Source organism: Diplotaxodon limnothrissa, linkage group LG6 (genome assembly GCF_057381915.1).
Source record: "Diplotaxodon limnothrissa isolate DT_005_m linkage group LG6, D_limnothrissa_male_GT1.1, whole genome shotgun sequence".
Lineage (NCBI taxonomy): Eukaryota > Metazoa > Chordata > Actinopteri > Cichliformes > Cichlidae > Diplotaxodon > Diplotaxodon limnothrissa.
In genome coordinates, this window is record NC_140601.1 from 26,666,794 (window position 1) to 26,690,823 (window position 24,030).

General features: G+C 41.2%; 3 protein-coding genes across 4 annotated transcripts in view; all 3 read right to left on the bottom strand.

The window, feature by feature from the left end:
- Nucleotides 1–1,357: 1,357 nt before the first annotated feature.
- septin3 (septin 3) lies at nucleotides 1,358–21,281 on the bottom strand. Of its 2 annotated transcripts, none has more exons than XM_085354913.1 (10): nucleotides 21,193–21,281; nucleotides 14,217–14,618; nucleotides 14,003–14,131; nucleotides 9,828–9,909; nucleotides 9,505–9,642; nucleotides 8,229–8,346; nucleotides 5,276–5,371; nucleotides 4,951–5,047; nucleotides 4,801–4,852; nucleotides 1,358–2,517 (listed from the first exon to the last, which is right to left on the bottom strand). In XM_085354913.1, exons 1-10 carry the CDS (start codon nucleotides 21,218–21,220, stop codon nucleotides 2,388–2,390), a joined length of 1,272 nt encoding a protein of 423 aa, XP_085211039.1. In that variant the 5' UTR covers nucleotides 21,221–21,281; the 3' UTR covers nucleotides 1,358–2,387. The 2 variants fall into 2 exon arrangements, with proteins under 2 accessions (XP_085211039.1, XP_085211040.1); XM_085354914.1 differs by lacking the exon at nucleotides 21,193–21,281 and adding an exon at nucleotides 20,836–20,970.
- The window catches only part of smim45 (small integral membrane protein 45), a gene marked incomplete at its 3' end in the record, with an annotated part of 6,694 nt that continues 3,897 nt past the window's right edge, over nucleotides 21,234–24,030 (bottom strand). Inside the window, exon 3 of the mRNA XM_085356594.1 lies at nucleotides 21,234–21,247. Within this exon, the coding sequence (XP_085212720.1) occupies nucleotides 21,234–21,247 (14 nt within the window). The remainder of the gene's footprint in view (nucleotides 21,248–24,030) is intronic.
- On the bottom strand, nucleotides 21,279–23,352 carry LOC146630687 (uncharacterized). Its single transcript, XM_085355368.1, has 3 exons — nucleotides 23,147–23,352; nucleotides 21,797–23,060; nucleotides 21,279–21,347 (listed from the first exon to the last, which is right to left on the bottom strand). Exons 1-3 carry the CDS (start codon nucleotides 23,350–23,352, stop codon nucleotides 21,279–21,281), a joined length of 1,539 nt encoding a protein of 512 aa, XP_085211494.1.

A 24,030-nucleotide genomic window follows, 5' to 3' on the forward strand; every position in this document is an offset into this window, starting at 1 on the left:
TAAAAATTAATCACTTTGAATTGACTTCATGTCTGCTTTATTTCTGATGAAACAACAAGGGAGCACCTGGCCATGAACTGCTTGTGAGTCAATTGTCCCATTAATTTTTAACCTCTGAAATTGTAAAACCTCTCAAATTAAAGCTGAAAGTCTGCACGTCAATCGCATATTGATTGATTTACAATCCACAGTGGTGGTGTACACTAAAACTATAAAAAGAGCATCTTTTTCCAATAAATTATGGACTTCACTGACACAGTATGTAACATCATTATAAACAACAAAGACAACAACACACAGTTGGTTATGTGAACATTCAGAAGAGAAATCATGACAAAATTCTAAGAACTTGATCATGTGTTTTTATTAAATAAAGAATAAGTTACAATAATAAGACATAATGTAAAAATAACTCCATACAAGACAGGAAATCATACATCGGTGTGTCACAGCAACTTTGTGAGAAGTTGTTAAATAAATGTACATTGCGAGTTTTCACTAAGTGACAGGGCTGGGTGATACGTGTGTGCGTGGGGGCCATCAGCTTAGTTTGGGGGTAAGACAGCAGCGCTTTACCTTATGATATATCAATTAAATTTACACATCACACATTCAGAAACACAGTAACTGTTAGTGGATGTGAAGTTGCAGGAATGAGTCAACCGACTGGCTGTAATCAAACAGGCAATATTAACACAAGCATGCACACAAACACAGGAACAATGGTTCATTAACACTGCTTCAGATTTCTGCTCGAAAACCTCTGACTGCACTAAAATCACGGACAACTACTACCATACTGTTGCACACACTTGATTTCAAAATCATACAAATACATATGATTGATTAAAAAGGCTGAATGGATTTAAAAAAAGATTGAGATATGTTAAAAGATTTGTAGTTTGTGTTCTAATGCAGACAGCCTGTGGCAGAATATCATATTTAGTTCCTGAAGAAAACCTGGCAAACCCCTTGGCAATGTTATAATATTATGAAAAGGGTGATATTATCAAAGTTTTTTGTAAACCCAATGTCTTTGCTGCTGACAGCAGAAGAGTAAACTTCATCAGAACTGGATGTGACATATTTGAGAAAAAAATCTCAGCAGTCAGAACATCTGGGGCAGATGGAGCTGCTCCGTTAAACTTCTTTAATGTGGCAGCATGCTGCCACCAAGTGGTGCACAGCAGGAATTGAATATTAATACAAATATATCAAAAATATTTCAATTCTCCTGCTCTCCTGTGTGCAAAAAAAGATGCGATGACCAAACCAGTGATGGGATTTCTTTCGGGTTTAATATAATATTTTATTGAATGGCTACTTGCCATGAATGGTAATGATAAAGAAAAAAACAACAACCAAAAATATTTAAACAAAACAACGTTTGCACTGATAGTAGTGGCTCTCAAAGACCAAAAACAAGTCATTCCAGCTGGGAAAGCTTGTATATGCAATTTGTTATAATTCCTGCATCTATTGCCTGTCAACTATTTAAACAGGAAACATCTAACAAAAATCAGTCTGAACCTTGATAAAATATGCATGGTGGAACTCCAAGAGCACAGCTCATTGCTGCAAGTGAACACAGATGCAGTTTCCTGTATGAGCACTGTGCTGAAACAAAACACGGTGAGCTGCATCTGCATGAACAGCTAAATTTGTGTTTGTTACCGTGAATCACTGAATCGGCAGCGAGCAGTCACTCACCATGTGGACTCCTTATAAACTGCATTTTACATGTGACTAATGCTGCAACTCTCAAAAGAAAGTTCATTATTTTCCTTCGTGGACTCGGTTATTAAAGAAGGCAGCACAGCTTGTAATGTTCGTTAAACCCTCTTGACAGTAAAGCCGCTGGGATTCTTCCTTTAAATGAACAGCTGCTGCTCAGAATTTAAAATCGGCAATTTCAACAGAGCCAGCCGCAGAGCCGGCTAATGCACCGTTGCTACACAGGAATTATGATTTTAATATTTAGAGCAAATCACTTTGTTTGTCTAAACTCGGCTGTCAGTTGCTACACAACACACAGGCTTAAAAATCAGCCTCCCGTACACGAGAGACACGAGCACTTTCCATGTACACTCTGAACAATGAGAAAAGGCGCTGGCAGTGGAAAAAACGTTACCGGCACTAAGTCTCTTTTACATTATGTCTTTCCTCCAAAGACTCACTGGGATGAATGGAAAATGGTAACAGAGGGGTTTGATATGCTTGGTGGGGAAGAATATGAAGAAAAGGATGGGTGGAGTTTGGGGATTAAATGACACCAATTCTTAACACATTAATTTTCTTTTCCACGCATGCAGCAATGCTGTGGTGATAAGGATTATAGTATTTTGTAGATTCATCTATTGGACTCATTGTTTTCACTCTCTCTCTGACTACAGGTTGCTCTCCTGGGTATCAGCGGATGATATGGGGTGCAGACCTCCGTTCTCATTCAGTCTCTTGGCACGGTACGTTTCATAGTGAATGTTATGAGTGACTTCCTTCAGATCCTGCAGGTGAGACCTTCAAAAGATGAATGTAAATACAGAGAGTGGGCGAGTTATTAGTTAAGTACGTTCATTTGACAGAGGAAGGGATAAGAGTTACTGTGTTTTGAAATACAGTATTGTTGTTCTTGTGTTGTGGTAATAAAATGGTAAAATCCTCCACAACAGCAAACACAAGAAACAAACGTTTTCTCACAATCAAAGAAAATTGCATAGTCTTATATTCAAAAACCGCTTTGAAAACATTTCACATTTATTATAATAAAAATGCTTTAATTTTTTTTAGAGAGGAAATAACTTTAATCGCTTTATCAAATAGCTGATCAGGACCCATCTTCATAAAACTATAATTAATTAATGTAATTTATTTTAAATGTGAATATTTGCTCTTTCTGTGATGTTAAACTATCCCAGTTTATCAGAACAAAAATCCACCCTACAAATTTTAACTGTTTTTCTGACGTTTCAGAGACCAAATGGTCACTTAAATAAAATTTATACTCACTGGCCACGTTGTTAGGTACACCTGCTCAACTGCTTGTTAACACAAATATCTACCGTAATTGTCGGGCTATAAGCCGCTACTTTTTGCACCAGCTTTGAACCCTGCGGCTTTTAGTCAGGTGCGGCTTTTCTATGGATTGTCCATGATTTTTGTCATATCGTAAGACGATTTGTTTTGTTTGTTCCGGTGTTGTACGGCACTACGTTGCCTGGCGGAAGGGCATGTGATCAGACACACAGTATCGGGTTCAAGAGTGGTATGTTGGTCACATGTCCATCCGCCAGGCAACATAGTGCCGTACAAGTAGCGCGAAAAACAAACTTCAAAGTAGTGCTATGCGTTCAGCGGGAGTCGTGGATGATGTGCGGCGATAAACGTGCGAAAAGCAAGTTATGCCCAACTCCACCGGTGGAATCTGACAGCGTGGAAAAGTGTAAAAACATCCATGATCACCAACGGATTTCGAAGGGCTGGACTGCTGCATGATGGAGAGGAGGACACCGCCACGGCCCTTCAGAGGGTGTTCGACTCTGACACTGACAACAAAGGAAAGAAGCTGAGAGTGGATGACGTAGCCATCCTGAGCCTGTTCGTATCCGACACTGGAGAAGAGGACTTTGGTGGTTTTAGTGGGCAGGAAGATGGTGGTGAATGACTGACTTTTCTTCTTGTTAAAGCCGTGTCACTGCACCTGAGCCTAAAAGGTAGTCCAATCTATTTTTCTGGTGTGCCCTAGGTTATTGTTATGTACTACATTTGTTACTCATTTATGAAGCACAGTACATGTTTCCTACTTGTAATTACCGCTACTTGTACATATACCCTAAAAAGTTATGCAAATATGTACCCATAACTTGTTTTTCAAAATATTAATAAAAGGGATGTGTCTCCAAACAGCCATCTCTTTCCTGACAATTCGATTTGTGCATATTCTCTTACATATGATAAGTCAATATTGAAACACCTGCGGCTTTTAGTCAGGTGCGGCTAATGTATGTACAAAACAGGATTTTCCCCTGATTTTAGCTTGTGCGGCTAATATTCAGGTGCGCTTTGTAGTCCGGGAAATACGGTAATTAGCTAATCACATGGCAGCAATTCAATGCATCCAGGCACGTAGAAGTTCAAATTGAGGATCAGAAATCATAACTAGAGTTTACAGAGAGTAGTCTGAAAGCAAGAAAATATCCAGTGAGTGGAAATTCTCTAAGAGAAAAAGGTTTGTTGATGTCAGAGAACAGAGGAGAGTGGCCAGACTGCTTCAAGCTGGTAGGAATGCAACATTAACTCAATTAAATAATTGTTACAACCCAGGTATGCAGAAGAGCACCTCTTAATGCACAGCACACTGAATCTTGAAGCAGATGGGGTACAGCAGCAGAAGAGCACTCTAGGTGTCACTTCAGCAATGCTAGAAACAGGAAACTGATGCTGCAGTTTGCAGGGGCTTACAAAACAATGGAAAATTAAAAAATGTCATCTGGTCTGAAGAGGACTGATTTCTGCTGTGACATTCAGATGCTAGAGTCAGAATTTTGGCCTTAACATCCTGAAAGCATGGATACTCTGCCTTGTATCATCAGTTCAGTCAGACGGTGTTGGGCAACCCAATACTAGCACTGTGTACCTAATAAAGTGACCAGTTACTGGCGATCAATACATTTGTGTTACTGTTAAAATGCTGAGAAAGTTTACTAATAGAGAAAAGTGATTTTTTTCTTTGTTTTATTTCATTTCTTTATTCCACTTTTTTTGCATTATTATTTAAAAAAATGCTTTAAAAGAAAGTTTTACCTGATCAGAAAATCTCTCAGCTGAGCAAACTCACAATGGTTTGGATTTTCAACTGCACAAAGCAGAAAAACAGAGACAGAAATCCATCAACATCAGTCCTGTGTAAAAAACCAAACAGAGAAACTCGTTCATGGAGAGCGTTTGACTCACCCTCCACAATTCCCCACGCTGTCTTCCTCCCCAGAACCCGTTTGCCGTTCACTTGATATTCTTTGTCACTCCCCACCACAGCAAAGGGCATCGCCTCCTGTGAACAGAGACATTTGAACATGGTTCAGTGTACCGAAGAGAGCTACGCGAGGTTTATGAGATGAAACAAATGCACCACATGCCCAAGTGCCCTGGCATTCTGCTTAGAGGACTCGCTGCATGTTTGTGAAAGAGGCTGGGTTAAAGCTGAGTATCAAAGATTCATTCTAATGCCAAGGAAGAAAATCGCTCCACAAATATCGTGTGAGACAAAAAAGCGACTTACTCTGATTTTATCGTTGTCACTCTTGTCTTCCATGTCATCATCAAACTCTTTTTGTGGGTAAAATTCAATCCCGCTCATCTCCAGCTCCTTCCTTACCTGGAGTGCAGACAAAAGCAAGGAAAAATGAATTAAAAAAAAAACATTAGTCACAACGGTACCCAACACTGCACAAAGGACCAAAAGTCTTTTTTAATTAATTCATTCAGTTTTTCTCTACTGGGAAACAGCCAGGACAGACTTTTACCAGCCCCTTGTGTATTTTTACTGGCCTACAAACAGGAAAATGATTTCATACATTGCTAGCTTAATTTATAAACCTACCATAGATTAATAATCTATTAGTAGATTTATATTTAATATTATAAATCTATGTCAGAAATGTAATTAGTAACTGAAACTTTAAAATAAATGTAGTGGAGTAAACACCGAATCCTGGGGTGGATGACTACTATCAGCAAAGCATACAAGAAATCTGGGAAACTGAATTGAATTGAATTTCTTAGCAAATTAAACTAATAGTTTATCTGCACACAGATGTTCTTTTTAACTCCTTCTTAATTCTGTTGCGTTGGATGGACAGGAACAGGTAAAAATACTGCATTTCTTCACATTTAAAACTATCTGAACAATCGGTTTGATGATTGATGACAAACAGCAGAACTCTCTGCCTGGGAGGGATGTGAGATGGGCAAATGAACTGAATCATTTCTTCAACAGATTTGACTCAGCCATGAGGCAGTCTGCAACATCGGCTGCAGACTCACCCACCCCCACTGCTGCTGTTCCACCTCAGACACTTCACACCTCCTCTATTCACCCTGCTCACTCCTCCCCACCCCCAACAACAGCATCCAATACACACTCAACACAAGGCTCCAGCCTGTCTCTCTCAACCACCCAGGTTAGGAGGGAACTGAGGAGGATTAATGGCAAGAAGGCAGCGGGTCCAGATGGCATCAGCTCGAGGGTCGTCAGGTCCTGCGCGGACCAACTGTGTGGGGTGATGGAGCACCTCTTCAACCTGAGCCTGAGGTTGGGAAGAGTTCCACAGCTCTGGAAAACCTCCTGTGTTGTACCAGTGCCAAAGACTTCACGCCCCAAGGACCTCAACAGCTACAGGCCGGTGGCTCTGACATCCCACCTGATGAAGACCCTGGAGCGGTTGGTCCTGGCTCAGCTTCGGCGCCTAATAAGCTCATCACTGGACCCACTTCAGTTTGCCTACCAGCCTGGCATTGGAGCGGATGATGCCGTCATTCACCTCCTACATCGTTCCCTCGCTCACCTGGAGACCGCTGGAAGCACTGTGAGAATCATGTTCTTTGATTTCTCCAGTGCCTTCAACACTATTCTTCCCTCGGTTCTAAAGGACAAGCTGGTGAACTCTGGAGTGGACCATCACCTCACTACCTGGATCCTGGACTACCTCACCGACCGACTACAGTATGTGAGGACTCAGGGCTGTGTGTCGGACAGGGTCGTCTGCAGTACGGGGGCCCCACAGGGAACGGTTCTGGCTCCGTTCCTCTTCACCATCTACACTGCAGACTTCTCCCACAATTCCACCCAGTGCTTCCTGCAGAAGTTCTCTGATGACTCTGCAATAGTCGGCCTCATCACTGATGGGGACGACAAGGAGTACAGAGGTCTGACCCAAGACTTTGTGGACTGGTGCCAGCTGAACTACCTCCAGATCAACGCCAGTAAAACCAAGGAACTGGTGGTAGACTTCCGCAGGCACAAGCATTCTCCACTGCAACCACTGAACATCCAAGGTATGGACATTGAGGCTGTGGACAGCTACAGGTACCTTGGTGTTCATCTGAACAACAGACTGGACTGGACTCATAACTCAGACGCCCTCTACAGGAAAGGCAGAGCAGGCTGTACCTGCTGCGGAGACTCAGGTCGTTTGGAGTGGAGGGCCCACTCCTGAAGACCTTCTATGACTCTGTTGTGGCTTCTGCTATCTTTTATGGTGTGGTCTGCTGGGGCGGCAGCATCTCTGCTGGGGACAGGAAGAGACTGAACAGGGTGATCCGAAGGGCCAGCTCTGTTCTAGGATGCCCTCTGGACCCAGTGGAGGTGGTGAGTGACAGGAGAACGGCGGCTAAGCTGTCATCCCTGATGGACAACATCTCCCACCCCATGCAGCAGACTGTGACAGCACTGAGCAGCTCCTTCAGTGGGAGACTGCGGCACCCACGGTGTGGGACGGAGAGATTTCGCAGGTCTTTCCTCCCCACTGCTGTCAGACTCCACAACAAAGACTTTAACTGATCAAGCACACACATCCATACATGTGCAATAACACTAAGTGCAATAATCCTTTCTGTCATCGTTGTATTTTTACTCAGTTGTATATAGTATTTGTATTTGTATTCTATTTTTATCTTATTGTATATTTATTTTATTTTATTCTACTGTATATAGTATTTTATTTTATTCTATTCTGTACAGCTGTGTACTGTATTTATTCTTATTGTATTCTAATTTTTGCCTCATAACTTTTGCACTGTCCACTTCCTGCTGTGACAAAACAAATTTCCCACGTGTGGGACTAATAAAGGTTATCTTATCTTATCTTATCTTATCTTATCTTATTGTTGGTATTTTCAGGTGTATGACTTGACAGGTAAATCACTGTCTCTGGGCCAAATTGCTAGTGGCTGGCAAACAGTTCGCCCCACATTCTGTGTTTACTGGCCTTGGGATCATTGAATAAGACTTAAAAATTAGTGCCTGAGAACATGAAGTAATCAGAAAAAAGTTCACTGAAGGTCACTGAGGTTCTGGATGAGAAGTCAAATCACTGAGAAAACTTTTTAGCTGTAGAGTTTAGTAACTTGGATCCACTGCTGGTATAAAATGTTTATTACAGCAGCTTTGCACACTCATCAGTAAATATCTATGAAGAAAGACATTTTGAAGTCAGATTATTGGTGAAACTCACCCTCTGCTTGAACTCCTGTCTCTCCTCAATGGTCAGTGTATCTGCTTTGGCAATGACGGGAATAATGTTGACCGAGTGACTCAGGCGCTTCATGAACTCAGTATCTAGCTGTCGAAGACTGAAGCAGAAGGACAAATAATTACAGTGAGTCATGAGGGCAGATATAGGAGATGTGGAAGCTCATAAACACTGAATAAAAGAAGGAGGCGTCTGGAATTCATTTGTCATTTCTCATACGTCTCATTACCTTTCCTTGGCCTTGCAGCGATTACAAAAGACTTACAGTGAGAATCTTTTTTTTTCAAGTGGGCTTATCATTGAACAAAGGTTGTGTCCCAGCTCTTGTTTGCTTGCACATAAGACATCCTGTCGGTCTCAATTACCCTGGCTAAGAAAGATGAGATACGCTGGCAGTAATACACAAAAGACTGTATCCACTTATTCATTAGAAAGCAATTTCACACTTGTCAGCAGGAGCTAATTGTGAAAAGGAGAGAGAGGTGTGTGCTGTCTGCAATATAAAGTAGCACACTCAATTTAAGGCTTTGATAAAGTGAAATTAAATGTTTTTTGAATAAAGAGACATTAACACTGTGAGCTTTGTGCGTGTGTGTCTCACCAGCCAGCCAGAGCGTTCTCACTCCCGAGGCGTAACATGTCGACGTTTTGTCACGTCCCGCGGCGTTCCTGAGGAACACGAAAGGAGACCTTCGGCGTTCTTATGGTACGCAGCGGGTTATGGCTGGAATCCAGTGCAATGACGATCCCGCGGTAATAGACGTTCCAGCCCTGTATTCCAGCCCTAAACCTAACCTTATCCCTAGCCCTGACCATAACCTTATTCCTGACCTTAACCAGGACTTTAATGATGTTAAATAGCGTGTTTCTAAGCGATTTGAAGAAAAAGAGCGAACATGTGTAGATTCAGTCCAGACGGTTCTCATATTTCCTCTGTTTTCCGAGGTCGTCATTTAGGAACGTGGTGGGTAGCCGAAAACGTAATATGGTGACGATTTGTCACCTAGCGTAAAATGTTACGCTTTGGGAGTGAGAACGGGTTGCAGCAGCAGCATACAGTGTGTGAATGTGTGTGTGAATGGGTGAATGACTGAATGTCTAAAGCACTTTGGGGTCCTTAAGGACCAAGTAAAGCGCTATACAAATACAGGCCATTTACCATTTACAGATTACTTAAAAAACCCCACATCCCTTAAAGAATCAGATACTTAAAGATGGTCTGATTGATTTACTTCCATACAGCCAAAGCTTAACTTACGAGTGTCCGGTTGGGGAGATAAAATAGAGACAGCAGTGCACCCTGGTGTCCGGGATTCGCTTCTTTCTGGTGATGTTGACCTCCTCCTTCAGGAACTTCTCATACTGCTCATTGATGTATTTGGAGATGGGCTCCCAGCTGTGGATACAACAGAAGCAAAACATCACCGAGGCAGGAAAAAACATGTTTGAGGGAGCACTGATTCACTCCTAAACCTTGAATACAGTTTTTAAAGATGAAAGGTGGAGATTTGTCCTCGGTGATATAAGGCAGTTATTATGACATTTATGATGCTTTAACAGTGCCGGAGCTGGAAATCTCACCAGTTGTCGTTATTGATTTGGTCTCCGAAGCCCGGAGTGTCGACAACTGTCAGCTTCATCTTCACACCACCCTCTTCAATAACTAAAAAAAAAACAAAAAAAAAACATGTTCACACAAAGAAATCAGCAAAATAAATAATAACAGCTTCAAGTCTTCTGGGAAGGTTTTGCAGAAGGTATAGGCCTGTGTTTATGGGAATATGTAACCATTCTTCCAGAAGCACATTTGTGAGGCAGTGCACTTGACATGCAAATCTTTCTCTTCTTTTTTGAACAATGGCCATAGATACAAGTGATACAGTGAGAGATAAACATCATATTTAGAAGTTATTTTAAAACTTAATTATATAATAAACAAATTATTTGGAAAAATAAGGTACATGATTTTCACCTTGAAATTTTCCAGATTATGTACCAAGTAGTGGAACTAAACCTCAGAGATTTAGGATGTTCTACTATAAAAATAAAAAAATCTACAAGTGGCTACAAGAAATTCGTTTGTCCAGGATCAATCAATCTATCGCCTGAAGCCAGAGTCAAAACCGACCCAAAAACTTCACATACAGAGGCCCAAGCCAATCAGTGAGATGATTTCACTAACCACTATGCTGCCCATAATTTAAAATCTCACAGAGCTGCAAAATTTCATCACAGGATTTGCAGGTAAGGTAGTGCATGCACCTCCATGAAATGCCTGCCAGGAAATAGCTTCTGCTTTTCAAAGAGAGCATCAGAGAAAACTGACTGTTAACCAGTGGCAATAAAGGCAAAGACCAGCTCTTTTAGATAAAGAAGACAGTGGCGAAAGCAGTTTTGGAGATGTCCGGGGTCTGGGTAGCGTCTGCATCATTTCAAAGTGTTCTTCAGGATGTGACGCAGTCTGTGCAACTACCAATTCCTGCACAGCCAACATCCTCTAACATCCAATAACTGAAGGAATTTCACATAGAAAGTCGCAGAAAGCAATTACACACCTACAAGAAGTTATTTATGCTGAAGGGGGCAAAGGTAGTGTCTAAACCAAGGATGTACTTACCTTTACCACAGAAGAAGAACACATTTAATGTTTTTATTTAAAAATAAATAAAAACTTGAATATTCAACATAATGACTGAATGTTCGTGTTTGCCATAATCACACAAACAGCAAATACAATATTAATAGCATGGCCAGAATTTTTTATGCTTCGTCTCCTGGCATAATAATATCAGGGTACTGTCATCCGCAGGCAATGGGAGCATGATCACGTAAACTGTAGCAGCCCACAGGCTTGACATGTCCCTACAGTTTCCTCGGGAGCTCATAAGTCGTCAAGGACGTGCAAATGGCAGCTAGGTCCCAGAAGGCATAATGAGCACAGGCTTGAATGCTACATAGTGAGCTGTCTGCCACAGTGAGGATTTGATACTAATAGTGGGGGAGGGGCACCAAAATACGACATTTTCAAATGTTATACAGAGTAGCTGTAAATAGCGATTCGTTTGGGCTGCACTGTGGATAATTTAAAACTTTATTCAAATCAAGCACACGGCTGACTGTCACTGCTTGCCCCTGTTACCTGAGTGGAAAGCTTCTCAGTTACACAGATGTTCTACAAGAACAGCTTTCTGATTCCTCATCCTGTAACTTTGAAAGTGAGCCACAAATTGAGCTATGTTTACATCTTTGCATAAGCTGTCAGGCTGATCTACGGTTGTTACCATGGAGACATAACTCTGAGCTCTGAGGTTATCTCGCATTTTACTCACAAATACTTTGGGCTTTAAATTGGGTCATGGTTGGTCCTAGCTTTGATCAGGCTCCACAAACTGAGTTCAGCGATGTGGTGCTTTGTGACTCCTGTGAAATATGACCGACTGCCCGCACTCTCAGAAACTTCACTGAGGTTAAGTAAGACCCTTTTAAACCCCCAGTCAGTCAAACACAAGTGAAATGAAAGCACACGCAGCACGCCAGCAGATCTTTAAATGATAGTGAGCAACACCCTGCAATATGTTGGCCCTGTGAGGTCAAATGCACTGGAGCTTAAAAAAACACTGTTATCACTCATCTGCCTGCTATCCTGGGTGTTCAGCTGCTATGATCTATACTTTTCAACACATCCACTTTTCCAATGCTGTCAAAGTCAATACTGATATCATTGCTCTTTCCCAATCATCTTCTTGCTTGCCTTCAGCGAACCAATAAGCCTGCATTCTGCATACTTTAAATCTCGGCAACCCACTTCCTCACCATTTCAGAGCTCCATCCAAGCCGTCATCTTCATCCTCACCACCACCAGTGTCTGGACTCTGGATGCTGGCATTCTGCTGCTATGATGGGTCTAATTGCCAAATATTATAACTGATTCTGTATCTCAAAAAAATCATGTTTAATTCTTCCAAAGGATTTCTTCTTAATTAATCTGTGTATTGGAGAAACAATTACAGACAGAAAGACAGAATAAACTATAAGCAGCAGCAGACCAAACAAATCTGCCATACAATCTAAACGTTGGATAAGAAAATAACACAAAAAAGTTTTAATACAAAATTGAAGCTCCTTTTTAATCTGTCAAACTCCAAACAGTCCATCATAAACGAGATGTAAAAAAAGTGTAGAAATATCAGAAGCCTGTTTTACTTGATGTTGTGTTATAAAACATGATGACCCAGCCTTAAAAGGTAAGCTCACAACTTCCCAAGTCTATCCTAAAACACTATAGCTATTTTGTTTTGCTGAAGTTATTCCACCACTATCACTGTACTTTCAAAGTAAACAGGGCGGCAGCAGAAATCTGCAGTCTTTAGTAGCAAAAACATATTCAAAGGATTATCTTAAGTGTGCATGAAACTCCAGCAGCCTGAGATTGACAAATCCAATGGATATCCACAAGGCAAAGTATTTTCTTTTTTGCAACAGAACACAAAATATCGAAACAAACAGTTTTAGTTTTCTTTTTTTTTAAGTTGGCTTGAACATCAAAGTCAACCACAAACAGGAGAGGAAGCATAAAATAACAATAAAGATAAAACAGTTTGTTTTGTATATTCTTACTATTGTCTTTGTTGCAGAGGCTAAGCTAAAGGACAAACAAGCACAAACAGCAGTGACCACATTAGAGGTTCTTCCACATGCTTTTAACACTGCCTCCTGGTGACAGCATGCAGCAACAACATGTAGACATGTGTGCAAATCTCTGCATTGAACATCGACTACTCAAGTACCATGCCAGGATCATTCAGCACCACCTGACCTCTACACCTCTGCTGCCAATCAGCTACTATCAGATCTTTAGCCTTGGTTTTCCATCATATTTCTTGCTACATGTTCCTGTCAGCTTGTTTTTTAAATGTTATTATTATCTATTTATTTATTTTTGGATATTGTACCTTTATAATAATAATGCATACTTTATTAATACCGTAGGGGATTGCTTAGTCCTCTGCACTTAACCCATTCATTCAGTGAAGCAGTACGCAATTACCAATCCAGCGCCCAGGGAGCAGTGTGTAGAGACCCTTGCTCAATAGTACCTCAGGGTAGCCGTTCAGTGGATTTGAACCCCCAAGCTTCCGATCATGGGGCGAATACTCTACCTACTGAGCAATCCCTGCCCTTGATTTTGTGCCTGTCTTTAATGAAAAACGTTTCTACATTGTAAATATTGCCTGGAAACCCACAGTGTGCCCAACTGTGCACTGGCACATGACAGCAGAAAACTGAGCAGAGATCTGTTTGCTGTTTTTCAGCCATCTCTGAACTGAATTTCAGCATCTGTTCATTTTTAGAGATTTCACCAACAGACAGCGATGAAAACCTAACCTTCTTTTGACTTTGTCTGTACAGCTACAAAACGCAAATAAGGTAGGTCTCAGCATTGATTTATTTATATGACACATAAGAGAGTTATTACAGAGCAGCTTGAAAAATTAATTCATGACAATTAAATTCCCAGCACACGGACAGTCGAAAACAACAAGTGATCAAAAGTGCCTGCAGGAGAGGCAGAAGTTGGCCCATCCTTCAGCTGCTTAGATTTCTTGGCAGCTTCCAGGGTGCACTGATGAACTATAAGTAGGCTATGTGGGACTTTTAAGAACATGGCCAAAGATTGTTCATTTTCTCTCTTTAATTAAGTGCTATATAAATGCCTGGCTCTAAAGAAAGAGCAGCCTCTCTGTCCTTGCACTCACCATGAGACACTGCCTTGATCTCCACAGTTTTGGGGATCTTCTCATCACGAGCCCATCCTGCACTCCTCCTGCTCACTTGGGACTTGAATAAGGTGTTCACCAGGGTTGACTTTCCCAGACCACTGTGACCTGAAGTGAAAGGCAGAAGAATTAAGGTTGGAGCACCATACAGGAAGAAAGTGTCCAGGCATAAAGCAAGTCTACTGTGACGTACCTACTACCATGATATTGAAGTCAAAACCCGTCTTCATGGTCTTCTTCCTCATCTGCTCAATGATGGTGTCGATACCAATGTATCCCAGCAGAGTGGATCCCCCGCTGGAGCTGTGGGAGCCACCATGACCATGACCGCCGCTGTGTGGTGCAGCGTGACTTCCAGCGTGACTAACGCTGTGTCCTATGCCATGACCCACGCTGTGACTGCCACCATGGCTCGGACCATGACTTCCAATGGGAACTGGAATGGCGCTCGGTGGGGGAGCAGAGATGCCGCCTCCTCCGACACCCAGGCCCTGGGGTGGGAAGGGGCTAGAAGGAGAAAGAGCCCCCACGTTTGGGGGTTTGGCAGGGACAGCTGGTTTGGGTCTAACCTCTGGAGGAACGATGTCTGACATGTCTACAGAAAAGGAAGGAAGATGAAAATAAGTCACACTGAAAAAATGACGAGGAAGTAGGTCAGTGGATCAGCCGAGGCCTCTCCTCTAGTTACTCGTTCTACATTGAAGAAATGGGTTATTGCAGCAGGCTTCGATCACCCAAACAACAGAAAAATCCTCACATTCATCTAGTCAGGCAAACACTGCTTTGTATAATTGGTGTAGTTGTATAATTTGCTTCCCAGATTTTGATGGTTATGATGAAAGGTGCTTGTAAAACAAACGTTTTATCTGTTTATTTTAAAAATATGAAGCTGGAGCTATACAAACATTATGAGGTGAGCAAAATCAGATGTTTACAATAAAGTTTTCCTTGAAGAGCGCCTACTGTGCTCATGTCCAACTCCATGCTGTTATTCTTAGACTCTACTAGAGTAGCTTTGCATGATTCACAGTTCAGAATAATGTTTCTTTACTTTAAAGTGAGTCTCAATTACCTCTTATTTCATCCACTGTATGAAATACTATTTTAGCCCTATTCTCTCCCATAAAGTCTTCTTCTCATTGGCTGCCCCTTGTAAACAAAAGGGATTTCTGTTCTCATGTCTGAGATGAGCATATTAGGAACATCTTCTGTTTTTGACATTATACCGAGGCATTGAAAAAGGACTGAAAAGGAGAATACGTTATGATCACAGTTTATGAACTCCTCCCCTTCCTCCTTCCTAAAAAAATCTGGTACTGACTGGAGCTGTGGTACTCAAGGCTAGCAGACACATGGAGTTTACGTATGAAAAATGTAATTAATGCATAACTGTCACTTTCAAATTTCATAACCATGTGAACTGTATTAATGAATGAATGAATGAACTAGCTGATTAAAATAAAAGTTAAGAGAAGTTGAAGAGACTTAAATGTGGCTAACATTTATTTTTCTTTGTCAGTTATGTAATAAAGTAAATATCTTTGAGTTTTCAATTAAACAAATCAAGACATCTGAAGGTCCCAACATGGACACAGATGTACATTTCAGGAGGGATCCAGTCCACTGCCTCATCCGACCCAAACCCCACACAACAAAAGCACAAAAGAAAGCTGATGACTGAGAAGAAAAACTGCTATAACATCATTTGTTTCTTTTTTACCAACAGATAGATGTTATGTCTGCGCTCATATTTCACACACATCCATATACAAAAAGAAAAGCTGAAGAATATGACAGAGATGGAAGGAAAAGGGAGAGGGAGGTCCAAGTCTGAAAGCAAAATAGCTCTGAGACACAGTATTTGAGTTTAGCAGCATAGTTTCTAGTTTAAAAATAAGATTCATCTTCGGATTAATGCTGCCTGTGCTTTTTGAGTTTGCTTCAAAGGTTGAGATAAACCTTATTCCTAAAAGTGTGCAGAATGTTTTGAACATAAGCAGAAATCTTGATGAAACACAGATCAGCTGTTAAAGTCCAGGGGTTAATAAATCAATTTATAAAAAGATGACTCATGCACAGTTTGAGCTTGAACATAACATATGAGACAGAACTGAATCAACTCGTTATGCTCACATCTAACCACAAGAGTCCACACGACCTTAAGCATTTAACTCAGCAGGTAGGAAATCAAATGAGAATAGCTGAGAATAATGACTGGAGAGTTAAGCTGTTATTATTTATTAAGTTATCACATATTACACAGACAGTGTAAACAGTAAAATCCACTATTGGTGTGCAGAAGTGCCTGACAGAACCTGAAATTAGGGCACTGTGAATAATTTAATTGATTCCTGGAAATCTAGCATTTATAATCGGGGAAGTTCTTGCACTAATGAGTAACAACTACCCCGAAAGACTGCAGAGGTGGGGCAGCATCTGACCTGACCTGAGTTACAAAAGCGCTGCTCTAACCTCCAGCCTTCATCACACCCAGGTTGCCCATCTATTATTTCTATCTGCTCAACACAGCAGAGTATGTCTCAGCCCTGATCACCCCCCAAGTGTAGAAATCAATGCCTGACTGAACAAACTCAGGTCTTCTTAATAAAGGTGTCCTCCAGTCAAAACAATGAAAAATCATTTACATTTCATTTTAACCCCCAAAACTGAACTAACTGTTCTTTTCTTTCACCTTTTCAATGTTTATACAGTGGAATTACAAATACCTGTGAAAGCAACTCTGATGTTGATTCGAAGATTATTTTCTTTTTTAAAATAAAAGAAATTATTATATTTTACAGTGTGATACTTAATAAATAGTTGATACTATAGGGGCAAAGATAATAGCCAGCATTCTTAATATTACGTTTTTTTTTTTCAATAAAACTACCAAATTTACAGCAATTCAGAACGCCTAAAAGTGTAGAAATCTAACATAAAACAGAAACATATATAGAAATGTCCCTGTCTAAAAAGGCTTTATTTATTAGTTAGCCTAGCAAACTTGCATTTAACCAAAAATCCATCCAACAATGGACACACTTTGCTTGACAAATATACCCCCTAATTCAGAGGAAGCTAAAGGCTCAGTCAAGAGTAAAAATAGGACGACAACCTCCTTGTATAAATTCCCAAAGCTTGAGCCTGTTGTACATTCACAACTACTTTTGATCTCAAGGTAAATGCACAGGTTGTCTAATACGAGGCAAACTTTCTGCAAACAGTCACAGTCTGACTTGAACTGACTGCAGTCACTCTTAAAGAGATTGTCAAAGGTTTGCTGTCTAATTGATAAATGCAGATACATTGCCAACATGTTATTATCGGTCTGAATGAGTTGATGTCAATTTGCACAACTCAAGGGGACTCGACTTAGCTGGCTGTCAGTCAGTTCTGGTTATTCCTATAGACCTGGAAGGTTGTTGAGCTTAAATGTAATAGTTAAATGTGAATTCCTGCTGATTTAAACAACAGTTAAATGATGTATTATTGCAGATCGCAGATGTAACTGCCAACTTCACTCCATTCAATCCCAGACTGATCCCAAACTGATAGCAGACTGACTCTATCTGATATTGACAAAGTTTAACTTTGAGGGCATGATTGGCAATTTTTGTTATTGCAATGCTCAGCATAGATGTTAAAAATCGCAATGATACTGTATCGTGAGTTGAGTATTGTAATTATATCGTCTGGTGAGTCCCACCTCAAGTTTTAATAATTAAAAACGAATGAAAACAAAACTAAAATTTGCACTTTGGAAAAAAGCAAAACAGGAAACTAATTGGAAAAAACAGATATAATAATTCTGGCAGAGAACCACGGATGAAATTACAATCAGCTGTCTTGTCTTTGGGTTGGCAGCAGAAACGTCAAACATGGGACACAAAAATCTCAAAAGCCTGGCCAGAAATGCAAAAAAAAACCTCTGCGAGCAAGGCTTTGACACCAGTCGGGTCTAAGCAAGAAAAGATGTTTTTGTGAGCTCAGCCTTTAAGTGAAGCAAGCAGTGCAGGCAGATGGTAACAGTAACAGGCAGCAGGCCGAGCCAAGATGTTGATGAGCTCAGTCCTTCAGGGTGTACAGCCTGCTGCCATGCTTTAAGTCACAGTCCTAGATACATGAGTCCTGATCATACATACAGGTCACTGAGGCAGAGGCTGTCACTTTGATTCATTCACTGGCCATGCAGCTCTGCCCCCTCCCTGCCTGCCCTCACAAGCCCACACTGCAATGCAATTATTTCGAGCTACACACTACAGCAAATGTAGGAAACTGAAGCGTACGATATCTGAGGATGCTCTGGCTACATGAAGGCTAAAACTCCCTTTTTTAAAATCCCTGTTTGAAAAAATAATAAAATGGCCAAGCTCATGAAAGTTAAGAGCAAACGTGCTTTAGCATATAACATGAATAAAAGCGTCCTTTTCTGCGTGTTTTAAGTGACTACCCAACGTTAGCTCTACCAAAGCCTGTCGCCCTCATTGTTTCTCTCACCAGTCACGCTGGATAATAACGTTAACGGCTAGCTGCTAGCGTGCACCCGCTAACGGTCGTCACACTCACCAGCTCCCGTTCAACTGACCAAACGAGCTCGTGGAGACAGCGGGCGACCTACAGGCGCTCTGAATTCGAGAAGCCGTAATATCTATCCACCACACTGATAACAATAACAGGAACGCTCATGTAAAGAGGAGTCCGGGTACCTCTCCTTCCCTCTGGCCGTGAGCCCCCTCCTTTTCCGTTACCAAGGCGACAAGAGGACAGGGAGTGGGGAGATGCAGCGCACATGCGCAATATGACTTTATCTCAAAGGGACTTTTTTTTTTGGGTACAGTGTCTTCTGTCAGAGCTAGAGTATTTATAGCGAGCAATTTGAATTGTGTTATAATCAGTGTCAAGTCCAGACATGGGAGATGATCTTTAACAGTGTTGGTGGATAAAGAAGATGGATCCTTTACTAATAATGTTGTGAAAAAGTACTTGCCCAATTCCTGATTTATTTTCTCTCTCTCTCTTTTTTTTCCCATATGTGCAACATTTGTCACACTTGCCTCTTAAATCGTGAATTATCTGTTTTTAATTCTGTGGCCTGATTACTGCCAGACCTGCTGAATTGAGAAATCACTTAAACAGAACCTGCCTGACAAAGTGATGTAGGCTAAAAGATCTCAAAAAGAAACACGCAATGCGACAGTCTACAGAAACAGATTTGAAACAAAGTCATTGACATCTATCGGTCTGGAAATGGTTACAGAGCCATTTCTAGGGCTTTGGGATTCCAGCAAATGATGGTGAGAGCCATTATCCACAAAAGGAGAAAACTTGGAACCTTCCCAGGAGTAACTGACCAACCAAAATTACTCCAAGAGTGCATTGGTGACTCAATTGGTGACCTAAACTGAGACAGTTTAGGTCAGTGTTTGCGCTTCAACAATAAGGGACTGGGGAAATATATGTATCCATGGGAGAGTTCCAAGGAGAAAAAGGTCGCACAGGCTCGTTTGACATTTGTTAAAAAACAAACAAACACCCAAACATCTTGATGATCCCCAAGACTTTTGGCAAAATATTCTGTGGACTGTGGACTTTTGGAAGGTCTGAGTTCCAACAACATGCCAACAGTCAAACATGGTGGTGATAGTGTGATGTTCTGGGGCTGCGTTGCTGCTTCACGACCTGGACAACTTGCAGTAATTAATGCAACCATGAATTCTGCTCTCTGTTTTTCTATATAGTCTTTACAATACTCATTTTTGGGTCACTTTAGGAAAAGTCATCAAATTTCAAGCTAAAAGAATGATATTGGATTTTTTTGATTTTTTTGCTGCGGTCACTATCAAAATGAGTCAAACAGTGTGTACGGGTTAATGTAGATGCAAAGCTTAACAAAAACATTACTGCTATGTGGGACATTATTACTGCTGCATTATCGTTCAAGCAGAAAGAGCTTATAGCTTTAATGGCTTTGCACTGGTACATAAACAGGCTCCTAAAGTTTGAAGTCTTATCTGCAAAGTAACAACTGCATGTCTGCTAAATGCACTGTTTAAAATGTAGAAAGAAGTGCAGTATAGAGAAGTTTTCCCCCAAATACATTTTGTCACAGCAGGAAAACTACAGTGCTGAATAATTAAACTAATGATGGCTGAATATGTAGACGTTGTCTGTATGTGCCGCGCTTCCTTTTCTGTGAAGAGACACACTATCAGCTGTGACATGCCGTGAACTAAAGCACTTCAAATTTAATGCAAATGTGCTCTGATGTATCCTGCCACCGGTGGAAGCTCAGTGTGTAATGATTAACAGCGAGTGTAACGGGGCTTTCTGAGCGGTGGAATCCCACGAGAGACCCTGAATCTGAGGGTCTTGTAAGACAGAAAATATATTAACAGATCTAACTGCAAGAAATCTACTAATGAAGACTCCAGATGAAGCTGTTAGTTTAAATTTTCTTTGCTCTGTCAAATACGCCTGGTAGTTTTTCCCTTGTTGGGCCTCAGAAGCTCTCATTTTAACTCATAGGCATACAACATCCAGGCAGTGCTGAGGTACTATGTGTGCTTTGTTTTTTAATCTCTACCCTGCTATGTTACGACATGATTTAAGTTTGACACATCTGTTAGTCTGTACTTCCCAGTGTTTGTGTGATATTGTGTTGTTATTACTCTTTAGGTGTTAGAGGAAGAAAAATACAGCTGCAGCACCGTACCATCTGTTAGTCTGTACTTCCCAGTGTTTGTGTGATATTGTGTTGTTATTACTCTTTAGGTGTTAGAGGAAGAAAAATACAGCTGCAGCACCGTACTCACACTTTATCTCCGAGCTGCTCTCCTTTCGTCCCGCCTTCCTTTCTGCATGTTTTCAGCGTGTTTTAGTGTAAAACTGCTTTGGCACGTCTTCCTGTCCTATTCACTTTGAAACAGTCTGCTAACCAACTTTGTCACATCTCTCCTCGCCACGCCTGTTACTCTACTGATAAGAAGCGCTGCCTTTAGTCCCTCTGCTATCCTCTTTAACCACCCCCTCATCAGAGTTCCCACCCCCCCTTAGAAGTTAGAAAATTATTCAACTCCCACTCCAAATAAAAGCAGGGGCATCAAAGAGGCGCTGTCGCTGGGTTTGTTCTGTTAAAATCTTGCAGGTGACTTGGATATATTTGTACTCACCCACATAAATTGAGCCTGGGTAATACATCGTGACGTAATAGGGGTCTTCTGATTCCTCTGAGAAAAATACTTTGCCTGTTTCAGAGTCATTCAGCTGATTTAGTAGACTGGAAGCTGTTGTTGCTGTTGTTGTCTTTTCCAGGCTCTGGTATACTCTGTCAAAGACCCCCTTTGAGCTTAGGCCAAAACTGTCTGTGCTGAATGGGCAGTGTGCTACAGACGGGGGCCAGCTTGCAACATATTTCTCTGAGGGATGTTCTGGTAGCTTTGCTGGCACCCCACGGAGGTCAGGTGGTGCTAACATGTCTGTTTGATTCAGTCCTGTGCTGCTGACCTTCATCTGTTTTTCAGGAGGAGACTGTTCCTGATCTAAGCCACATCTGTGTGACTGAAGGTCAGGTTTCAAAAAGGATCCCCTTTGTGAGGTGGTGCACACACCAGAGGGAGGGTGGGAGGCCTCCTGGGTCTGAGGTGCCACCTGACATGTCTTAAGCTGATTTAACCTGTGTGTGCACTGGGAAGCCTCCATTTTCTGATCAGCTTCTCTTGACTGGCAGCTGTAATCCTTTGATAAACAGTGAGACTGACTCACTGCACATCTTACATCCACAGTTTGACTCTGTGCCTTCGACGGGAACCTGAGGGGTCTCTGTGGGGACTTGATGTTTTGAGATGCACCAGTTTCATGAAAGATTTTATGAGAGTTTCCTGTAATTGTCTGATTATTGTTTTCTTCCTGCTGTTTCCTGGGACGAGAAGCTGATAGAAATGCTGCTTCTGGTCTTGTTTCACTGTGCAGGTCGAACCGTCTCCTCCTTGCCTCGATGCTTGGTGAAACGCCTGACTGATTAAAAAGAGGCTCAGTGGAAAAGGATGTTTGAGAAGTCACGGGTAAAGCTGCTTTTTTCTCAGAATACAGTTGCTCGTATGGTGGGTAAGCTGAGGTAAAATGTAAGGTCTGAGAGTAATTGCTCTTCTGAGGGTAGTTTTTATATTTTCTTTGAGGACCTGACAGAGTGGCCGGTCCATCAAACACTGACGGAGACTCCTGGTGATCAACGTTAGCAGACTTAATGCCTTTAGAGTTAGTGGATATTTGTGTTCCTGTCATTCTACTGGGTTGAAATTCCTGGTGCTGATTGATGTTCCACTTTGGTTTAGGTAATGCAGTAATGTCTGTACTCCTTTGCAGAGCCTTTGCTTCATCTTTGGCAGTATTGTCTTTTTTACTTAGTCCAAGTTTGCTTTGCAGAAAGCAAGGATTCGAAGATGTGACCGGGCGTCTGTAGGATTCTGAGTAAGTCTGATGTTGAGACTCTCTGTTCATACGACCTTTTCTCATCTCAGGGTGAGTAAAGTCCAGTAAAGCATCCTGGTCAAGAATTTCATGCTTTATCTCATTTGATGTCTCCGCTTTGACATTACAGATGGGAATCGATTTAGCACGTCTTTCTTTTGCAATAGGAGAAGGCTGTTTTACTGGTGGACCGTCTGAGCTCGTCCCTTGGCAAAGGGACATTGGAGATGGGCTTAGCCTGGGTGTTGGGACTGTCAGAGTTGGAGATACACTTGGCTTTGGTGCTGGCTGGTGCAGTAATGGAGAAAGATCACTCGCCTGTGAGGCGGGAAGATGAAGAGAATCACTTGGCTTTGGTTTGACAGTGGGAAGAGTGAGAGAGGAATTTGGCTTAGGAGAAGGAGAAATGGAGGTGCTGGGTTTTGCAGAGAGAGACTGAGAGCTGCATGTTTGAGGTTTGGTCCTTGGGAGGGTTGAAGCTCTTTCTCCATGGTTTCTCTGTGAAAGCTGACATGATTTACTCCTCGAGGGCGGGCTTGGTGTCTTGGATGTCCAAATTGAATCAAATGATCTGGAAAGAAAAAAATGTACCAATAATTACTAGATTATGTAGCACAAAAAATCCAAGACAGAAAAACAAACCTCACATTAATTTACCTGTCCGCCGTGTACAGCTTTGTGTTGTGTTTTTCAAAGATAAGTCCCTTCTCATCAAATGATGGGATGTGAATGGCTTTCTTCTTAATGACGGGAGAAGAAAGAGGCAGAGGAGGTGACAAACACACTTTTGGATGCTCCTTTGTTTGTCTGCTGGAGTCAGGCACTCGTGGGATCAAAGGTGCCAGACGGTTAAAAACACTCATTCTGTTTTAGCAAGACAAAGATGCAAAGAAAGACTAATCACATGATGAGAATGAAGAAACTAAGAAAAAATATAACTTGTTTTATATGAATAGAATAGAATAGAATAGAATAGAATTCAACTTTATGCCAAACATCATTTCTATAAACACTGTCCAAATTAATAGAAAATGTGGGAATAACATTCTTAAAAAAATACTCAAATTAACTGAAGTGCAAGTTTCAATTAGATTTTTTCCTATTGAATTTTACTTAACAAGCAGCACTTCACAATATTAGACCATACAGTGTTAGAGGTAGGACCCAAAAATCAGATAATCAATGTAGAGAGAAACACGGCAACAGCGGGGAGGAAGAACTCTCCACTTAAGGAGAAGCGAGGAAAGAGAAACATAGAGAGACTGCAAATGACAAACAGGACAAACTTTTAATAAATATTAAAGGGGTAAGATAAAGAACAGAAATATCTGCAAACTACACTTATATCAAAAGTTTGAAAATCTTACTGTAGTTCCAAAGGAGTGTTAGATTTATTTACTTTAATGGTTTAATGTCATCGATAAGTGCAGGTGAAGCGAATCCAGTGTTAATCTGTTTAAAAATAAAAACACGTCTAGGAAGTCTAAGCCAATACACCACATTTTATCAACTGACTATGTTTTTATATATATATATATTGA